General features: G+C 44.4%; 1 protein-coding gene across 4 annotated transcripts in view; it reads left to right on the top strand.

The window, feature by feature from the left end:
* The first annotated feature begins 1444 nt into the window (after positions 1-1444).
* Soga3 (SOGA family member 3) overlaps positions 1445-14865 on the top strand; it is a 70806-nt gene continuing 57385 nt past the window's right edge. The window contains exons 1-4 of one of the 4 annotated variants that reach the window (XM_037200373.1): positions 1445-2268; positions 4373-5580; positions 6045-6269; positions 7466-7624. In XM_037200373.1, coding sequence (XP_037056268.1) covers positions 4468-5580; positions 6045-6269; positions 7466-7624 — 1497 coding nt within the window. In that variant the 5' untranslated portion in view covers positions 1445-2268; positions 4373-4467. The remainder of the gene's footprint in view (positions 2269-4372; positions 5581-6044; positions 6270-7465; positions 7625-14865) is intronic. The other 3 variants (XM_028868317.2, XM_037200372.1, XM_028868316.2) reach the window with 3 other exon arrangements.

Below are 14865 nucleotides of genomic sequence, written 5' to 3'. Positions count from 1 at the left end.
GAATGTTACAGGCCAGGCGGTGGTGGCACACACCTTTGATCCCAACACTCCAGAAGGCAGAGCCAACTCATCTCTATGAGTTGGTGGCTAACCTGGTCTACAGAGTGAGATCCAGGACAGGCACCAAAACTGCACAGAGAAACCCTGTCTCAAAAAAAACAAAAAGCAAAAACCAAACAAACAAACAAAAAAGAATGTTGCAATTTAGAGGGCTGGGCCTAGTGCCCCACAAGTTCAATTCCAGTGTTCAGGAGGCAGATATGTTTGAGGCCAGCCTGGTATACATACTGAAACCTGGTACATAATGAGCTCCCAGCCACCCAAGTATACATACTGAAACCTGTCTCAAAAACAAAGAAAGACACACGAAAAAGAGTACTGCAATTTATACTGAGGTACATAATGAAGAAATGATTAACATAAACTCAAAATAACTTATGGCTCTATTTTGCTATGTAAATCAACGATTGGACGTCTCATCATAGATATCACAGGATTTACTTTTCTAGTGTCCCCAAATTCAAGAATATCTCAACCTTCTCTAATATGTTTGAGCCTTCTTGACACAGGGACGGTTTCTTGACTTTCTTTACATCACCAGCACCTTGGACAGTACTAGCCTAGTCACAAACCAGTTCATAGCATGTTTTACAGCCTGAAATGATTTCCTTGTGGTACCATGTTTGATGTCACTGGAGATATAAATTACCTAGGCCTAAATATGCTTTCATTTCACTGTGACAAACTGCTCCTGTGCAAATTACTCTCAAATCATTGTCATTTCACTCTTAAGACAGGATTTAGTCTCCGGCTAAATCAACGCCAGGCTAGACGCGTTGTTGCAAAATATCTAAGTCTTAGCTCACACAAAACCACCACAACAACGTTAAGAGAGGTTTAACGTCTAAAAATGTCCTTTTAATACAAGATTAATATATTCTTACCTGGAAGCTTACAAGGGGATTTTTAGGGGGCAGAAAGGAGGCTCTCGAGGCTGCTCTCTAAAATAAAATTAGAAAGAAAAGGAGAAAATTTCCCCCAAATTTTAAGAATGCTATTATTGTGGAACAATATGGATAAATGTAAACTGGAAACACATTTTTCTTAACTCCCTGGTCAGCTGATACTTTATAAATACATTCTTCCTGACTCCTATTACTCAAGTGCACAACAGTTAAAAAAAATGTGGATCCCAGAAACTACCAGTTTGTTTTCACTGAAGAAACTGGCCTTTGGTGAGGGGAGGGCGAACGTGCTGGGTGCTACTTGGCCTTCATCAGCAAACATATTCGCTTTGCACTAAATTAGTCGTTCCTTCGTGTATCTTTGCAAGAACCCTTTGTTTGTGGGACGGCGGGTCTGACAACCATTGTCTATTCGCGGAAATCCCATCCCAGGACTCCGCCCGAGAGAGGGGGTGGGGAAGAAGCCGCGCGTGGAGAGATCGACTGAGAATTAAAGTGAGTGAACAAAGAGAACTCCCGGCAGCCAGCCGTGCGCCAGCGCCTCTCAGCTGCATCAGGAGACTCCAGAGGGTCAGGCCGAGGGTTGCAGGCTGCTCCAGCGGGCCTCCCAAGGAAAAGAGCTCAAGTAAATAATTGATGGAGATTGATCGGACCCGAGACAAAGCATTGCAGGAAACCAATACATCCGATTTTAAGCGGTTTTGGAGTCTTCTGCCAAGTACAGGAAATGGGAGTGAAGCAAGGATTTTGATGAGCCAGGCTGACAATTCTCCATCTCGGGCGTGGCTCTGGCCTTTTTGTCTACTTGCCTCCCACCCGCTACCCCGGTTCCCCATCCTCACCTTTCTCTCTCCTCTTTGAGTAACCACTCCGGTTACTTCTCTCCTGTCCTCCCTCCAATCCCGCCCTCTTCCCAGCCCAGTCCGGTGAGGTCAGCTCATGAATACCACTGCACTTCCTGGGGATTGTCTGGCACGGCTTGGTACCCGGGCATCCGCCTGATGCAGTTGCAGTTCCAGCCCAGGCAAGCATCGCCAGCTAGGAACGGGCTCCCAGAGTTCCGAGTCTTTGTGGTTACCGCCTTTGTTTGGAGAACCAGAGTGGGTGTGGATCCGGTGCAAGCAAGCCTGCTCAGCAAGAAAGTCAACACTGCGAAGTTGAACTCTCCCTGAAAGATAAACCCGGAGGACTCCGAAATATCAGGAAGAAAGCAGTGTTGATTTGCATCAACTTCCTGGAAGCAGCGCCTCTGCAGAGAAGTGAGAACTTCTGGATTTCTAAAGAGAAAAGGATGAGAAACGGGGTGGGTCCTGGGACAGATAGGAGTTGAGATGAAAAGGCTTGATTTGGTCCTTACTGATATTGCTTGGATGGCGATTTCCACTGATGAAAGGCTTGGGATATAGGCTGCTACCTAGGTGCCTTAGATTGTGGAATTAGTTCCTGAAACCCAAGTTTTCTCTGAGATTAAAGTAGTCTGGGGAGTCAGGCTTCAATTCCTGGCTTCTCAGCTCCTGTGTGGTTCTGCTTAGTTAAATATAACTTAGTGTTACCAGTGTAATTAAGTTGGATGGCCCACATTATTCTGACCCATGGTAAAGTAGGCCAGACATTCTAGCAGTGGGTAACTTTGTTCTCCCCTCTGAAGAAGTCTTTATCATTGCATTACACAGTGAGTTGAAAAAGAGATTCCAGAGGCAGAAAAGAAGGTGGAGAGGGGGGTATCGGGGTATTATTTCTTTATGAAGGGAGAGATGATTACAACGTCAATTAAGATACAACAGAAAACAACAGTAATAATCTAAGTAAGATCCTGGGCAATCAACTCTTCTAAAAGGTATGAGTGTGTATAAGAGAAGTTTGTGTCTATTCGTGACCTTCCTGTGCTTTACAGATAATGTTCTCCTGGAAAGGGGGCCAATTGAACTAGCTGACTGGGCCACTAGGCAGGAGAACTCACAGGGCAGTAACTTGCTGTTTTCCAGCTTAAAGGGGTGTGCTTATTGTGGGAAGATCACACCATGTATCTTACCACCATAAAGGAAGATGATCAGCCTTCTGGGTGCAGACTATTCTGTTCCAAAAATTTGGCTCCATAGGAGTGAGTGAGCATTTTAACATTTAATTTTATCTGTATGAGTATTTTGCCTGCATGTATGTTTGTGTACCGCATATGGACCTGGTGCACAGGGAGGCCAGAAGAGGGTGTCAGATCCTTGGAACTGGAGGTATAGTTGTGAGCTACCCTGTGAGTTCTGGGAATAGAACTTGGGTCCTCTGGAAGAGCAGCCAGTGCTACTAACTGCTGAGCCCGTTCTCCAGGCCCGTGAGTGGGCATTTTAAAACTTCAACTTTAGTCTATTATATACCACCTAAGGAAATGTTTAAGAATGAAACTGTTTTCTACGTTGCACTTAAAACTCACTGCTTTATAAGTACAGAACAAGTGAGTATAGAAAAATTCATCACTACAAACTTCAGAGCCTGTAGGTAGAGCTGTTCATCAAATTTTCCAACAAGTATTTTTTTTTTTTTTTTTTTTTTTTTTTTGGTTTTTTCGAGACAGGGTTTCTCAGTGTAGCTTTGTGCCTTTCCTGGAACTCACTTGGTAGCCCAGGCTGGCCTCGAACTCACAGAGATCCGCCTGGCTCTGCCTCCCAAGTCCTGGGATTAAAGGCGTGCGCCACCACCGCCCGGCCCAACAAGTATTTTTAAGCTACAAAAATTATCTCTTTGGGGTTGCCAATGACTGAATCTTATAGCTAATTCCTGATGTCACTTTTTTCTTGAGACTGGGGCCGATGTATAGTCACTCTTTATGTTTTCTTTTGTGTTCTGTTCTTAAGAATGTTGGCTATAATTATCTAAAGACAGCATTAGGGGCTGGAGCTGAATGAGGAAAGTGTCATTTATCTACAGTAAATATTCTCTAGGATCTTACATCATAGCCGTGTTTCTTTAATTGACACCTGGGAATACTAATTAAAAAAAGTTTTCTCCACTAAACTATGTTTTAAACACAGATTTGATGCTGAAGAAAGCCGTTTGATAACTATCATATGTAAACATTTCCTTTGTCTTCAGAAGTCTCTTCCGGACCTTATCCCCCGCGCCCCTCATTTCCTTTCCCATTCATTTCTTGCTGAACCTATGTCTAACCCTTTCCAAAACCTGCTACCTAAGGAATTCAAGCTTCAGCTGCCTTTGACTGAGAGGTGGAAACAGCGCCACTTTGGGCAAAGTGAGAACTAACAGCCCTGCACTCTTTTCCTAGTCAAAGGTCCCATTAAACGCTGGGTTTCCAAATCTCCTAATCCTCTGTAGCGTCTCTTGTCCAGCAAATTCACCTTTGACTCTGCATCAGTGTAAACATACTGTATATTTCTCTTCTTTTATTCCCGTCCCAGCTTAGAAAGGAAGGTTGGTGGCAGAAAGGAGAGAAGAGGATGATCTAGAGATGGACCGTTCCATGTCGCATCCGGTAGGTTCTTCCTAGACTGCCATGAGTCAGCCACCGTCCGGGGGCGCTGCCCCAGCCGCAACCTCAGCTTCTGCTGCCGCCGCAGCCACGGAGGCTCGCCTGCACCCGGAGGGCAGCAGCAGAAAGCAGCAGCGAGCTCAGTCACCTGCTAGGCCTAGGGACAATTCTTTCCGACAGACCGCCGCGGCCACGCGGTCCCCGCTTGGGGTCGGCACTAAACTCAATTCCGTTCGGCAGCAGCAGCTGCAGCAGCAGCAGCAGCAACAGCAGGGTACCAAGATAACCGGTCGCGGCGCCTCTGGGGCCGGCTCTAGAGGATGCGGAGGCGGGGCGGAGAAGGCGACGCCCGCGGTACCCAAAGGGGCTGCTCCCGGAGCTGTCCAGCCCGCGCCTGGTGCTGAAGGGCCCCCCGCGGCTATCCTGGCCGCTGTGAGCGGCAGGAGGCCCGGACCGCCCGAGGACCCACCCCGGGAGATAGAGTCGGTGCCCTCGAAAGTCGGGGAACCCCCTCCGCTCGGGGGAGGAGGGGGAGGGGGCGGGGAAGGAGGAGGAGCCGGCGGCGGCCCGGGGGACCGGGAGGGGGGCGCTCCGCAGCCGCCACCGCCCAGGGTTTGGCGAGGGAAAGGCGTCCGCGCCTCGCAGAAGGGTAGCAGCGGTGGGGAGGGGGTCTCCCCTGTGCCATCCACCGCTGCTACAAGCAGAGCCCCCGGCCCGGGCAGCAGAAACTCTGGAAGCGGCGTCGCAGGGGGCGGCAGCGGAGGTGGAGGGAGCTACTGGAAGGAGGGATGTCTGCAGTCTGAGCTCATCCAGTTCCATCTCAAGAAGGAGCGGGCGGCGGCCGCAGCGGCCGCGGCTCAGATGCACACGAAAAACGGTGGCGGTGGCAGCCGCAGCTCCCCGGTCGCCGGCGCCCCTGCCATCTGTGAGCCCCTTGTGGTCCCCTCCTCCTCCTCCTCCTCCCCAATGGCCGCCGCCGCCGAGGGCCCCCAGCAGAGCGCAGAGAGCAGCGGCAGCGGCGGGGCCATGCAGGCGGCGGCTCCCCCATCGTCGCAGTCCCACCCGCCGCAGCTCCAGGAGCAGGAGGAGATGCAGGAGGAGATGGAGAAGCTGCGGGAAGAGAACGAGACTCTCAAGGTGAGGAGGAGAGGGGGGTGGGGACCGAATGGGGGAGGGGAAGTGTGGGGCCTCTAAGGATTAGGGCGTGTCCCCGCAGGGTTGGAAGGCTGCTAACCTGTGAGGGCCACCGGGAGGGAGGGGAACTAGGAAGGTTGGGGAGGTCCATGGCCCGCTCCCAATTTGAAACGGAACCTAATATTCACATCCTTGTGTTTCATTTAAATCCAAACCCAGGCCTTCATTTCTCCAATTACCACGATATGCCCCACTTTCTCACGGGCAGAGAGAGCTAGAGTAACAGAATGAAAAGAGGCCTAATCTGGGCCTGGTTTTCTAGTTTCTGTTTTCAGCTCCCTGTCACTCCTATCTGGTGGAGGAGGCAGTAAAACTAGGTATTGGGAGTAGGCATGGGGTGTATGCGGTGCGTATCGGAGGGGCTAGAGGCAAGGCTGACTGTGACCCATGGCCTGTCGCCGTCTCAGAACGAGATCGATGAGCTGAGGACGGAGATGGACGAGATGAGAGATACTTTCTTCGAGGAGGACGCCTGTCAGCTGCAGGAAATGCGCCATGAGTTGGAGAGAGCCAACAAAAACTGCCGGATTCTGCAGTACCGCCTCCGCAAAGCCGAGCGCAAAAGGCTCCGTTACGCGCAGACGGGGGAAATTGATGGCGAGCTGTTGCGCAGCCTGGAGCAGGACCTCAAGGTCTGCAGCTGTGGGGGAGGGGGAGCGAGGGCGCGCCGGGGTCAGCGGGTGGAGACTTTAGTGAGGGCTCTTTGCGTTGAAAGGGCCTTCCCTGATGACTGGCAAAAGGCCTTAGGTTCCTAGCGTTCACCACAAAAATGTCAGCATCCCAGAAGGGAAAGAAAATGTTCAGTTTAGTGTGTGTGTGTGTGTGTGTGTGTGTGTCTCCTGGGAGTGACTCTTCCAGAAGTAATGGGAAGAGGGTTCCTCCCTCCTAGGCTGAAAAAAGGTCATTCATGGTAAAGCACAGACTCTGAATGGCCTCAAATCTAGTGATCTGGCTTCCAATGATGTATTCCCAGGGAAGGCCAGGTGGAGTCAGATATTTGTGAGTAGCAATGTGGGTTACTGTAGAACATTGACATCCACAACAGGAAAGCATTGAGAAAATAGTTAAGGTCTCTTTCGGAAAGTCTAGGCTTCCACTTAGGACCCTTGCCTATCTATACTCACCGGTTCTGTAACTCCCAGTAACCCATTTGAAAAAGGGCCCTATAACAAGCTTGGCAGTAGCCAAGCTCTCTCCATCCAGTCTGAAGCAGGACTAGCTCTGTCCTGAGCCTCTACACTAAATGCTCAGTCTCCCTTCAAAACTCTATAGTTTTAAAAATAATCTCAAAAGTTGGGGTGAAAATATATACTAGTATTAAAAAAGAATCTCAAGGACTGGAATGCTTGCTAATCTTAAATACTTGGAACTAGCTAAGAGTTATAAGGGAAATAAAAGCAAGTCCCACTACCCAGTAGTTAAAAATGTATTCCCCCCATTTCTCAGTGGGGGCAATAGTGGAATCATAGAGCTCATGGTTTTACTGTAAAATTAAAGCAGATATGTTAAATCTATATGTGAACAGGAAAAAAGTACATATTGCTATGATGTAGTGAAGTTAAATTAATAAAGTCGAGCCAGCCATCTGGCTATTTGTTAGCTGTACAGCCTTGAACATCTTACTTGATATTTCTTCCTCTATAAAGCAGATATAATAGTAGCATCTATCCTGTGGGATTGTTGTGAGGATTAAGTGATTGATATACGAATGGCTTCTAGATCAGGTATTGGGAACACTGCCACAAAGTATGTACTATGGAAATGTTGGCTCTTGATGCCTTCAATAGGAATAAAATTATATTTTATTGCTGCAAACACATCATTTTAGGTTGCAAAGGATGTATCTGTGAGACTCCACCACGAACTGGAAAATGTGGAAGAAAAAAGGACAACAACAGAAGATGAAAATGAGAAGCTGAGGCAGCAGCTTATAGAAGTTGAAATTGCAAAGCAAGCCTTACAGAATGAACTGGAAAAAATGAAGGAGGTTAGTATCTGATTATTTCACGATGGACTGTGTATGTTCAGCTCTTTAGAACAGATCTCAAGCATTAACATAACTGCTAAAATTTTTCTTTCTGGATTGCAACTTGCCATCCTACTCAATATAGTAAGAACTAGAAGATGTCATACTAACAGGTGGAATAGCAAAGAAAATACTCTAACCTGAACTTCTGCTTTAACTTACTAGGAGCTGCAAATTGATGTCTCTGTTTCTGTTGCTGGAATGTGTGTGAATTAAATACATTAAATAACACACGACACACACGTGATACCAAGATAAGAAGTGATGTCTGAGTTAGTTGAGGAGAACAGATTTATGCTATTATTGCTGTGTTCATAGAAGAATAAGCTTCTAGAATGGGCAGGGCTGAAAAGCCCATTTAATCCATTCCAATCATGACTTGAGTTTTCTCTATAACAAAGTTTCCAAAATTGTTTAATACTCCAAATATTATCCTGAAGACCTTCCACAGCAGCCAAGTCAATCCTATCAGAGCTCTGACTAAAGATCTTCTTTATTTCCAGTTGGGATCTACCCAGTTTTGTACCTCAAAATGGTTAATCTTAATTCTATCTTCTTAATTCAAAGTTCAAAATGGTTTATCTTAATTCTATCTTTGAGGGTAGAAGATTCAAATTTCTTTTTCATGTTCACTCTGTGAACATCCACTCTTCTGAAAGCATAATGATCATAGAAAACAACAGAAAGTCTATCAATAAATAATTAAAGTCACGATAAACATTTTCACTGAACTGAAATATTTTTATAGCTAATTTGAGTTGTTGGCAGTGTAATGTATGAAAACTATGAATGAAAATCGACAAAAGCAGAAATGGCCTCCTGAAGAATTTTCTCTGTTTGGATATATAGACTTTCAAAGAAAATCTCAATCTTTGCAAGTCCTGAGTATTGAGCCACTCATGTCTGCCATTAACAGTAAAAATATCATCAGTGTGATTAAGAATCCATAAATGTAAGGACTCTGAAATGCTGTTTTAGGGGAGCAAATTATTCTTTGTGAACTTTTTGTCCATTTACTCTTACATTACCCTGACCTTCAACACCTTTTCATTTTATTTTTTAATATTTCACTCATTAACTAATTAATTTTTGAGACAGAATTTCTTTGTGTAGGTCTGGAATTTTCTACATAGTCTAGTATGCCCTCGGGCTGGAGATATACCTCTGTCTCTGCCTCCCTAGGTCTGAGATTGCAGATGTTTGCCACTTACACTTTATCTAAACACCTTTTTAACTTGGCAAAATAAGGAAAATACTATTGTTGAAATATGCTTCTTGGCCACTCGCCCAGAGTGCCTTTGTGTTACAGTAGAAAAATACTAAGACTGAGCATCACATGATACGCCTTCACCAGTAACTAATGGAGTAACCATGAAAAGCCTGTAACTTCTACTTTTCTCTATTTATTCTAAACTGTAAAGGTTGTTTCAAATGATTTTCAGTGTCACCTCCTATGATATATTTTATCCTGCAGTCCAGGATACTGCTATTTAGCGACCAGCTCATATTTCCCCCCCTGAAGTTGTGAAGTCAAATAATACAAAGTTAGTGTATGCATACATATGTATTATCTTCAGCAACAATGCACAGTAACAGAGTTTCAACATTGGTGTTTCTGGGGGAGCAGGGAATGAAGTAGGTAGCTGGATTAATTTGCAAGGACTGCTATCACCAAGTACTAGATACTTTACTTTCTCACAGTCCTGGAGGCCAGAAGCCCAAGAGCAAGGTTATTTCAGCAGGTTTGGTCCCTTCTGAGGGCTGTGAGAAAAGGACGGGCCCTTCCTTAGCTTGTTGATGGTCACTTTCATGTTCCCAAGGCAGGCTTCCTGTAGCCACCTGCTTAGAAACTTCTATCCATCCCGCACCCCCTCCCCTACACCGTGTGTGTGTGTGTGTGTGTGTGTGTGTGTGTGTGTGTGTGTGTGTGTGTGTGTGTAGGGTGGAGGTCAGCCTCAGGTGGCATTTCTCAGGATCTGTCCACTTTGTTGAGACAGGGTATCTCACTGGCATCTGTGGCTCAAAGATTAGTCTAGGCTGGCTGGCCAGAAAGCCTTGGGGATCCATCTCTCTTTACCTCCTCAGTGGAAGGCTTACAAGCATGCACCACCATCCCCATCCTTTTTATGTGATGATAAGAATGTAACTCCAGTACTTGGGCTTGCAAGGCAGGTACCTTATTATCTGGCGTATTTCTCCAACACCCAACACTTCCTGTTTCTAAGCATACAAGTCATATTAGAAGAGGGTTCTCCCTAATGGCTTTACTTTCAACTGATTACCTTTGTAAAGAAATGATTGACAAATCATTTCCTCTTACTTGGGGATCATCTCCTAACTAGAGATTAGGATTCCAATGTAAGTCGGAAGAAAAATCACTTAATGGCTTAGTGTGGGAAAAACTCCATTGTCATTCTCGTGAGGCTTCTTCCCTGTTCATGTATGACTTTTTTTTTTTTTTTTGGAGGGGGGAGTTCCAGGTCTTTGTTTACACCATTAAAATCATTCAAGCGAAAACAAACCTTACTTGATTACCAGAGATAAAAGAGAACGACTTTGTAATTTGATGTCATGTGGATATTTCTCAAGTAAATATTCCGAAACCTGTGTTTAAGATTGGCTTAAGCTGAGGAACTTGGAGATGGCTAAGTACATGAAATATTAACTGAGCAAGCATGAGAGCATGAGTTTAGATCCCTAGCACACTGGCAAGAGCCAGGCAGGCCACTGCATACATTGTGCATCCGTAACCCTAGTGGTGCGGAGGTGGAGTGTACAAAGACAGGCAGATTCTAAAGGTTTCACTGGCCAGCAAACCTAGCTGATAGTAAAAGGCCATGTTCCCTCCCTGAAAAAAGATGGAGAGTGATAGAAAAAGACACCCAACGCTAACCTTCAGTCTCCACATGCTCACACACAAACACCAACATAGGTTCCTGCAAAGAAAGAATGGCATACATGTTTCTGATTTTTCTTCCTGTGTCCTGAAAAGAGGAAAATACTCACAGACCCACCCACTAGCCAGACAGATGGGCTCTCCTCCATCGTAAAATAAAAATCACTTCTCTGTGATGTTTTCTTTCTTAAGGGCCCTGGCTCTCCATTAGGTAAATGTGGGTACCGCACCAATAAGCGAGGGGCCCGAAATATAATTCATGTTCACCGAGGATTAGTGAAAACCCCAACTCAAAACTCTGATTAAATAAGGCAACCACGGAAGTCTAGGGAAATGTAGCAGCATTTATGCAAGGCATCAGCTTTCTGTGTTTATTATGTGTGGAGCCCATATATTTATGTTCATGTGGATGCATGGGCATTGGAGGTCAGAGGTCAGCATCAGCTGTTTCCCCTTATTGATCTATGTAGATGTAACCAACTGTCTTATTAAATAAGAAACACAGAACCAATGTAAAACAGAAAGCCAAGAGGTCAGAGCTCAGAGCTAAAACCTTACCCTTCCTCCTGCAGTGCTCCTACCTCTCCAAAAGAGACCTACTTCCTGTTTGTCTGTCTTTAAATAGTCTTTCTGTTCGGCCTTCTCATTGGTTGTACACCCAAACACATGACTGCCTCGTCACTGCCTGTAAGTACAGCCCTCCAGGTCTTAAAGCCATATGTCTCCAATACTGTCTGTATCTCTGAACACACAGAGACTTACCTAGCTCTGCCTACCAAGTGCTGGGATTAAAGGCATGCGCCACCACCGCCACACTCTTGCTATGGCTCTAATAGCTCTGACCCCTGGGCAACTTTATTTATTAACATACAATTAAAATCACATTTCAGTACAAGTAAAATACACCATAGATCTACACCTTAGTTTTTGGAATAGTGTCTCTCACTGAATCTGGGAGGAACTCTCCGTTTTGGCCAGACTGTCAGAGACGAGAGGTCTTCAGGTCGTTGCCCTTCCTCCCACAGGTGCTGAGGTTGCTGTTATACGCTGCCATCCCGGGCTTTCATGCAGTTGCTGGGGATTTGAACTCAAGGTATTCTGCTTGTTCAGCAGGCACGTTCCTTGCCGAACAAAGCCCCCAGCCCAGGACATTAGTTTTTAAAAGTGTAGCTTCTTACTAAGAAAAATAATATTAGAAAGTGTGCGATGGGAGGAGGGGAGAAAAGTAGGAAATCTGAGAAAGAGATGTCTGGCATGTGGACATGTAAAAAGTACTAAACTCCGTAAAGGAAAATGAAAAACAATCTGACAGGCATAATCAGCTTCCCAAGGCTGACTCCATACTGTCAGAAAACACCTGTAGGAAACATAGTTTAAAAATCAGAAGTATCCCATTCAAATAAGGTATTTGAAATGATAATGCTGTTACTGTCTAAGAGAACGATGTCAAAACTGAGCTCAGGCTGTTGAGGTGTCTTAGGAGGTAAAGGCACTTGCTTCCAGGCCTGAAACAATCTGAGTACGATTCCCAGAACCCACATGTTAAAAAGGAGATGACCAACTCCTTAAAATTGACCTCTGAGTTCCGTATGTGGGCTATGGCATCCCTCAAATAACTAAAAATATATATAACAATGATGCAAATAAACCGAGCTGCTGTAGTACCTACACTACTTGGTGGGCTGGAGCTATTAACCACCAGCTTTCTCATTTGGCTGGAGCTATTAACCACCAGTTTGAGTTGGGGAGATATTGAACTCCTTTCTAAGAATTAACCACGTGAACTAGAAGCTCTTGTGTCATTCTATCCATGGAGAAAAACAGAACCATGTCAAATTCTGAAGAAGAAAAGAAATTAGTTACAGAGTAAAATCATGAAATATTAAATAAAGGCAGTCCTCTAATCCTAAAATTTTAGCTGTGTATATGGATCCATATAGATGTTGAACAGTGCCCGTGAGACCAATAGACCATCTGCTAGAGTTTGGAACCATTTACTAAAACTTTAACTAGCTTCAAGGGTATTGACCAATTGCTCTCAGAGCTGGTGGCTGCAGAAAGTCCTATGCACCTGCGTACATCCATCTGTTTATTGTCTCCCTCCGAGAGAATGGAGTAGGCACTTGGGAGCAAGAACTGAGTAGAAGCAGGATGGGGTAATTAGTTTAGGCTTTTGCAATTTGTCCCTTATATTGAAACAGCTGATATTCTGCCAACTGCAAACAAGAGGGACCTCTTAAAATGCTGCCTTCAAACCTTAATAGCATTTTCATCCCCATTATGAAACACTGATTTGCTAGTAGCAGTATGTCTTTTTCCTGGAGTAAAATGTTTTTACCTTTCTATAACCCAGAGAAAGAAAGAGACAGTCAGCATCATCACGGATCAGAGCAAACAGAGATTTCTGTGAAAGTCATTGTATCCAAACAAGAAGCTCTTTGGATGTCAGGATAGGTTTATGCACAAATAAGATAAAGTTAGGGTTTTGTGGGAGGTGGCTCTGTACATACTCTCTGGGTTAAATGAGGTTTTGCCCCTGTGAAATCTGTCAGTGCCCTCCATGGGGTTCTCCTGCTGCGATAAGAGGGAGCATCATTTTGAATGCTTCAAAGTTCCTTATGCTCATCATGCAGGAGGGGATCTTCCTAGGTCATCTTAAATGCCTACTGTTTGAAAAACAGTTCATGGTAGATACTTCAACAAAAGTCATTAAAAGAAGACCAGAGAGAAAGAGAGCAGGTGACGGGAACTATTCGCTGAATCTCTTCATTTCAGAACCTCTCTTGTCTTTGTGGTTTCTTCTCTCAGCCTTACATAAGAAGCCTAGAGAAAATAATTTTATTAGCATTTTCCAATCTTGGCTCTAGAGGGCTCTTAACTGCCCAGCTGCAATAGCGTTATCTGCCTTGGGATTGTTATTTTCTGTATGCTTGGTTTATATGTCCCATGGATTATAATGATATTTCATTCTAGAACACAGAAATAATTAGTACTATAAATTGTAGCAGTGATATCACTGTTCTTCGAATACGTTGTGGTCATATCAATACATCTGGTGATTTTTTTTTCACACAGGGCATTTTAACAGATAAATTTATGCCTTTTGTGTTCACAATTTTGTATGTGTTTTCTCATGTAAAATGATGTACTGTTATTAACTAAATTTGGTTTTGTTAGTCATGTTTATCTAAGTTATAAGGTGCAAAAAAGCTATTCTGAATGATAAATCAGTGACAGTATAGCCCACGATGCAGTTTTAATTCTTGGGAATTCTTCCACAGTGAGTATTTTGCCCTGGTTCTGGTCATTTATTAAAATGTGGAAAATGGGGACTGCAGAAATGGCTCATTGGCTGCTGCATTTGCTGCTTTTGCATTGTACCTGGGCTCAGTTCTGAGCACCCACATGGTATCTCACAACTACCTGTAACTCCAGTTGCAAGGGCTTCAGTGTCCTCTTCTGACCTCCTTGGCCTCCTGTACATGGTACACATACATACAGTTACTCACATGCACATCAAATAAATACTTATAACAGTCAATGCTGTTGAAATGACCATTATTTTTAAGCACATAAGAATTAATTTTCTAGACATAGCTAATATTGCTATGTAAGCATTGGGAAGCTTGCCTTCCATGAAGTTACAATTTGTCCTCAACCCATTTTTTATTGCACTTTTATTTATTTTGTCTTCTTATGTATGTGCACGCGCACAAGTCACAACACCCATGTCTAGGTCAGAGGACAACTTATGGGAGTTGATTTTCTCTTTCTGGGACCATGTGGGTCCCAGGGACTGAACTTGGCAGCAGGTGCCTTTACCTGCTGAGACATCTCCCACACTACTAAATACAATTACAAAAATAGTTTGAAATATAGTTGAGAAATTATAAATTTTCCTGGATCTTTTAAACAAAATTACCTATGTGGTGCCATATACTCAGAAGTAATTCCCAAATTCAGTGTTAGCCAGTGATACTTTCCCCAGATGTCAGGGGGAAGAAAAGTAGGTCTTAGATTTAAAAAAAAAATGGTGTATTGTTTTGTGAAACACACTGAATACTTATTGAGAACATACATGTAAAATGTATGATTGTTTTCATAAAAATACAGGTCAGTACTAACCTTCTCCCCCAAAACATACACAGATAGTTGATCAGATCCAAGCTCTTTTCTTGGTTGTAATTTTTAACCTCATATTCAAATACCACATCAAAGGGAAGGGGAGGGAAGGGAAGAGAGGGGCAACGACGGGAAGGGAAAGATAATCTCATATGATTAAGCACACTGTGTGAGCACCCTTCCA

This window comes from Peromyscus leucopus, chromosome 8a (genome assembly GCF_004664715.2).
Source record: "Peromyscus leucopus breed LL Stock chromosome 8a, UCI_PerLeu_2.1, whole genome shotgun sequence".
Classification (NCBI taxonomy): Eukaryota; Metazoa; Chordata; class Mammalia; order Rodentia; family Cricetidae; genus Peromyscus; species Peromyscus leucopus.
This window is presented reverse-complemented; position numbering and strand designations above follow the sequence as displayed.